This window comes from Lipophrys pholis (assembly GCF_963383615.2).
Source record: "Lipophrys pholis genome assembly, chromosome: 11".
Taxonomy (NCBI): domain Eukaryota; kingdom Metazoa; phylum Chordata; class Actinopteri; order Blenniiformes; family Blenniidae; genus Lipophrys; species Lipophrys pholis.
Genome location: NC_137631.1, coordinates 30,011,416 through 30,017,357, shown reverse-complemented (window position 1 = coordinate 30,017,357; position 5,942 = coordinate 30,011,416). Strand labels below are relative to the sequence as shown.

General features: G+C 47.0%; 1 protein-coding gene across 1 annotated transcript; it reads right to left on the bottom strand.

Moving 5' to 3' along the window:
- Window positions 1-1,722: 1,722 nt before the first annotated feature.
- On the bottom strand, window positions 1,723-4,906 carry tmem170a (transmembrane protein 170A). The gene is made up of 3 exons (XM_080474679.1): window positions 4,634-4,906; window positions 3,729-3,899; window positions 1,723-2,327 (listed from the first exon to the last, which is right to left on the bottom strand). The coding sequence occupies exons 1-3, from the start codon at window positions 4,788-4,790 to the stop codon at window positions 2,197-2,199; spliced, it is 459 nt and encodes a 152-aa protein (XP_080330805.1). The 5' UTR covers window positions 4,791-4,906; the 3' UTR covers window positions 1,723-2,196.
- Window positions 4,907-5,942: the final 1,036 nt, after the last annotated feature.

Genomic DNA, 5,942 nt, shown 5'->3' with positions numbered 1-5,942 from the left:
CTTCGTTGCTGGACCAGAGAGGAGCCAGACTGGGACCCGACGTGTCATCAGCTGGGGGCGGAGTTATCTCTGGAGGTATCTCTGGAGGTACCTCTGGAGTTATCTCTGGAGGTACCTCTGGAGTTATCTCTGGAGTTATCTCTGGAGGTATCTCTGGAGGTATCTCTGGAGGTATCGCTGGAGGTATCTCTGGAGTTATCTCTGGAGGTATCTCTGGAGGTATCTCTGGAGTTATCTCTGGAGGTATCTCTGGAGGTATCTCTGGAGTTATCTCTGGAGGTATCTCTGGAGGTATCTCTGGAGGTATCACTACCTACAAGGAGGAAGCGAGGTTGAACCGGCTTTCTGAAAACTCCAGCGAACACGGAGCCCCGGAGTGGTTGTAGAGAAAAACATAAAAAATACGCGTGGGAACAACATAACAAGTCGTTCCCTGAAGTTAATAATACGAGGGAACAGGATTATTTAATCCGCGTTCGCGGAGCCGCGGCTCTCGAGATGCTGCAGAGCTCCACCTGTCAGTCAGCTACGTCAGATATAATTCAGAAGCAGTTTTCCATTGTCATTTACTTTATCACACTTTTCATGGTGACATGATTCTAACTAACGTCACGTCCAGGTCTTGTTTCACCTTCTGACCGCCGGCTGAGGAGCTGCAGCCGCTGAGCAAGGCAGTGTGAGGCAGCAGGGGGCGCTCCGCTCTGCTCAGAGACGCTCCAATATTATTTTATAACCACAGAACTTCTTTCTAATGAAGCCAGACTTCTGGTTCCTCAGGAACTACTAAACAAACTACAAACTACTGTAAATGAAACTTGGAGTTTTTAGAGCTAAAATGAGTCTTTTAATGGCTTCATGTGAAAGAGAACTTTAATCAGAGTGTTTACCTAGGTTACCATGGAAACGGCTGTAGAGCAGCGTTCTATCATTCTACACCTCCATTCCTCCATGTTGAAGCTTTTGATTCAGACACGTCCAGAAATAAAGTGAAAGGAGCAGAAAGTCACTATGGAATGTTGGAATGGTGGAAAATAAAACCCAAACTCATTCACACCTTATTATTTCCCCTCTATGTCCACTCTGGAGCTCTGGACTAGAACAAGACGGACGTGAACAAACACCAATAGAGAGACGAAGAGACGTAATGTCTTCTGGCTCTTTGGTGCATCAGAGGTTCAGGTCAGACTAGATGGAGCGACCCGGACTAAACCCATGAATCCAGTCTGTCTCCTGGTTCCTGTTTGAGCACCGTCAGCACTACAGTGGTGAAATTAGTGACGTATCACGTTTTGGAGTGACGCAGTGACGAGGCTCTCACTGGCTCCGTTAACGGTGGAAAAAGAACCGGTTCTTTGGTGGTGCTCATTTAAGAACCGGCCCTGAACTAGAACCTGGTTCTTTTTGGTGGAAAAGGTCTAACTCTGGCCCCACGCTGGCTCCGCTCTGGCCCTCGCTCTGGCTCCGCAACGATCTGGGTCCAGCTCAGCACCTGACAGGCCGGGGCTTTGGTGGTGGAAAGACTAAGAACTGGTGCTAAATCTGGCCCTGGACCACAACTAGTACCTGGTTCTTTGTGGTGGAAAAGCCCCCTGGTGGTTAATCATCCTGTCCATGGAGTCCTAAAGGTTTTGGCAGCTGTACTGTAACTCCACTGTAAACCTGTTTTTTGGAAGAAGTAACTGGGTGTGTGCTCCTCATCTGCAAACAGAAGCATCAAACAGCAACAGGAAGACTCGAGGACTTTAATGAAATCCAAACAGCCGACATACAGCACACTGGTTTGAGCTCAGAAAGGCTCCACACTGCCCCCTCCTGGGCTGAACAAGGCAACACGGGAGCACAGACATACTCCTGAATAATCTGGATGAACAGATGAGGGAGGAAAGTAGCAGCAAGAGGCAGAGCAAAGGTAGAAAATACAAAGTAAGGCATCAGGAGAAAGAGAGTCTTGCATATGAGCATCATCTTCCTGTTGAACCGGTTCTTCTGACTGAAGGTCCACTGGTCCAGCTGAAGAAGGTCCAGCTGAAGAAGGTCCAGCTGAAGTCCTGCTCCAAACCTCACCGCTCCACCGCTTCATCCTCAGAGGCCTCAGTGGTCTCCTGGAGCAGCGCCACGCTGAGCTGGACTCCACATGGCCCCCGTGTCCAGGACACTCCAGGGGTCTAGGTCCAGGTCCAGGTCCAGGACCGGGTGCTAAAGGGTGGCCAGTATTCTGAGGAAGGAGATGAGGAGGACGCAGAACGACTGTCCCACTCCGTAAACCAGAGCCTCCAAGGAGATCATGGTCTTCCCTGCTGCTTTGTACACACCAGCTATGGCTGCACCTGCACACAAGAAAGCAGCATTAACACAGAGAGAAACCAGCATTAACAGACAAACCAGCATTAACACAGAGAGAAGAAAGCAGCATTAACACAGACAAAGCAGCATTAACACAGAGAGAAACCAGCATTAACAGACAAACCAGCATTAACACAGAGAGAAGAAAGCAGCATTAACACACAGAGAAGAAAGCAGCATTAACAGACAAACCAGCATTAACACACAGAGAAGAAATCAGCATTAACACAGACAGAAGAAAGCAGCATTAACACAGAGAGAAGAAATCAGCATTAACACAGACAGAAGAAAGCAGCATTAACACAGACAGAAGAAAGCAGCATTAACACAGACAGAAGAAATCAGCATTAACACAGACAGAAGAAAGCAGCATTAACACAGACAAAGCAGCATTAACACAGAGAGAAAGCAGCATTAACAGACAAACCAGCATTAACACAGAGAGAAGAAAGGAGAATTAAGCCTCTTCCAGTCACGTTGAGTTCAGAGGGTTTTTCTTTTTATCATTATTCTCTCTTTACTGGTCAAATGGATTTTCTCTTCCTGCACTGATGGTGGGGCAGCGGGGCAGTGGTGGTATGGCAGTGGTGTGGCGGTGCAGTGGTACGGAGCAGTGTGGCGGTACAGTGGTACGGCGGTGCAGTGGTACGGTGCAGTGGTATGGTCCAGTGTGGCGGTGCAGTGGTGCAGTGGTATGGTCCAGTGTGGCGGTGCAGTGGTACGGTGCAGTGGTACGGTGCAGTGGTACGGTCCAGTGGTACAGTGCAGTGGTATGGTCCAGTGTGGCGGTGCAGTGGTACGGTGCAGTGTGGCGGTGCAGTGGTACGGTCCAGTGGTACGGTGCAGTGGTACGGTGCAGTGGTACAGTGCAGTGGTATGGTCCAGTGTGGCGGTGCAGTGTGGCGGTGCAGTGGTACGGTCCAGTGGTACGGTGCAGTGTGGCGGTGCAGTGGTACGGTGCAGTGGTACGGTCCAGTGGTACGGTCCAGTGGCTCCATTCCAGTGGGAGTCGCAGCCCATCACAGAAAAGAGTGAGCGATGTGCTTCAGACGGTTTAAAAAGTTCTTTGTTTCTCAAAATAATCCAACTTTCATGCTGTTTTCATGACAAGACGTCTCAGGGACCCTTTAGAGACCAAAGACATGAGGGACATTCTTCCTGGACGAACGTTTTAAACTGCTTCAAAGAAAAGCATGACAGTCACTGGGGGTCTCATTCATTCATTCATCTGAATTTAGCGCTCCACCACTTCATCCACTGAATGTTTGTTAGTAAAACCTTAGACCTTCCAGCCTGAACTCACCTCACATGGTTTATGTGGCTAAAGGAAGCAAACGGCTCCACTAACAACACGTCCATCCTCCATTCACCTCGTTCATACTTACTGGTGAGGACACCTCCGAGCAGCGGTCCCACGAAGCCCATGAGGAGGACGGCGATGGGCAGGAAGCGAGCCACTTTGTGTTGGCGCAGCGTGGCGAGGCAGAGCAGGGCAGCCGGCAGGTGGAACACCAGCGACGATACGGTGGCCCACAGGAACACTCCGTACCACATCTCTGTCCAGACACACAGTGGGCAGCGTCACACCACCAGCACCCACCTGGACCACACCTCCACCTCCACCTCCACCTCCTCCTGTCTCCTGGGATTCTCCTCATCAGCTGCTTCACTTTGGTTTGAACACTAAAACCTGCGGACGACGTCTTTATCACAAATATTAAATCCATTCAGATCTGAATTCTTTATTTTTAGTCTGTGGTGGATTTGATGACAATTACCTGAATCAGTCTAACAGGTTCAACATTCGATCATAAATGACTAGTTAATGTTTCTCTCATGACAGGAAGAAAGAAAGAAATGACCTTCTTCTTATATTAGAAACAGTCTGTAACCATCACAACTGATCGCTCGAGCGTTTTAACAGGTTATTGATCTAAAATCAGGTTATTTTAATCACATAATTCAGACTTAACTCCGTAGGGGAGCTGTCTGGGTCCAGCTGCACACATGGAAACTGTATTCTCATAACATTACCGGAAAGGCACATAAAAGAAATGTGAAATCATGAAATAAGTTTTAATTTCTATTCGGCTGAAAAGCGGAAGTGATAAAGTGTCCAGGTGAAGCGAGATGCTAACTAGCTTAGCACATTACCTGCTGCAAAGGAAACACAAGCTTCATATTGTAACTGGATCAAACTGTTCACACACGAAGCCTTTTAACTCACAACGGCAGTAAAAACAAACGTTTATTCAGCCTCAAAAAAGAATATTAAAGGCATCATTATCACCTGAGAAGTCGCTAAGAGACGTGTTGTTTCCTCGGTTCGTGTCGTTTCTCCTCGGCACAAAGTTCAAAACTGGAATCTGCTGGAAAAAGCCAGTCTCCTGATATTTATCCTGCATGTCTGAAAGTGTTTCCAGACCAGACGAGAGAAATGAAACCATTAATCTGCGGCTTTCTTCGACATGAAGCGCCGTAGCATCGACCCAGCTGACCTAGCTGTAAACACGATGACGTCACTGCGCTGGATGAGCGTGACCGCCATCTTGGATGGGTCTCTTTTACATAGACATAATATACGGTGACGCCTGACTGATGCTGCGTACCGGAGCTGACATCGCAGCGCGACGCCACCTTGGGTAGGGCACCCTGCGTCTCGAGTGCATTTATTTCTATAGAGGAAGGTGTAGTCCAACTATAATGATCATCACTCACCGAATTTTCACAGAGGAAAAGTACGTACTTTCATGCTGAAATAATTTGTATTATACTTCTTAACAAAGACTGACATTTATAAATTAAACAGATCATTTGGAGTCATTTCTCTTGCTCATACACGTGAAAACACCAATAACACGTCTTCATATTTTTGTTTTTGTGGGCTGAGCATATCAAATTTTTTGTAACTATTCCAGGCGCACGCACGCACAAACACACAAACATAACCAATCTGTTGGCATTAGTATTAAACTTTGGGTACGTTTCTTTTTTTTTTAGTCAGTCGTGTTGAAATAAAACTTCATCAAAACGAACTGTCAATAGGTTATTTTTTTCTGTGGGCCAACCCAGTGTGTGTCGGCCGACAGTCTACTGCTGCTTTCAAAGGTTTGTCCCCCTCAGACCTGGGCATCGTAAGGCCCGGGCCCTTTAGCTTTGGTTCACCAGCCCTCAGGGGGTCATGGGTAGTTTTCAACCAAATGATAAGATGCATGCATTACTAACAAGCTATTATTGGATTTATTTCGTCCACCAAGGACATATATTTATGTGTTTGCATGACTTTTAGCAAGATTATGTCGAAACTAATGCACGTACTTTGTCGAAGTGTTCACCAGACAGATATTAGGCCATGGTAGATCTCTTAAATGGTTGAGGTGATCAGGATCTGGATTTTATTTTATAGGCTTTTAAGGATTACGTCAATTACGTCAAAACTAATTTTTCATTTGCCCACCCTTGCTCTATGCTGACTTGCAGAGAAAATAAATGTGCAGATCCTGACTCCTGCGTGGCTTCATTCCTGAGTGTTTGAAACGATATCAAGTCTGCGCCACACACACCTCTAACAACCAATCTAACACTATTAAACACAAGTT

What these genes read in the sequence shown, in the direction of transcription:
- tmem170a (XM_080474679.1), bottom strand. Translation starts at nt 4,790, where the DNA reads ATGGTTTCATTTCTCTCGTCTGGTCTGGAAACACTTTCAGACATGCAG. An exon ending in GTCTCTTAGCGACTTCTCAG is followed by an intron (nt 3,900 to 4,633) that starts GTGATAATGATG and finishes GTGTCTGGACAG; the next exon opens with AGATGTGGTACGGAGTGTTC. An exon ending in GCTCGGAGGTGTCCTCACCA is followed by an intron (nt 2,328 to 3,728) that starts GTAAGTATGAAC and finishes TCTTGTGTGCAG; the next exon opens with GTGCAGCCATAGCTGGTGTG.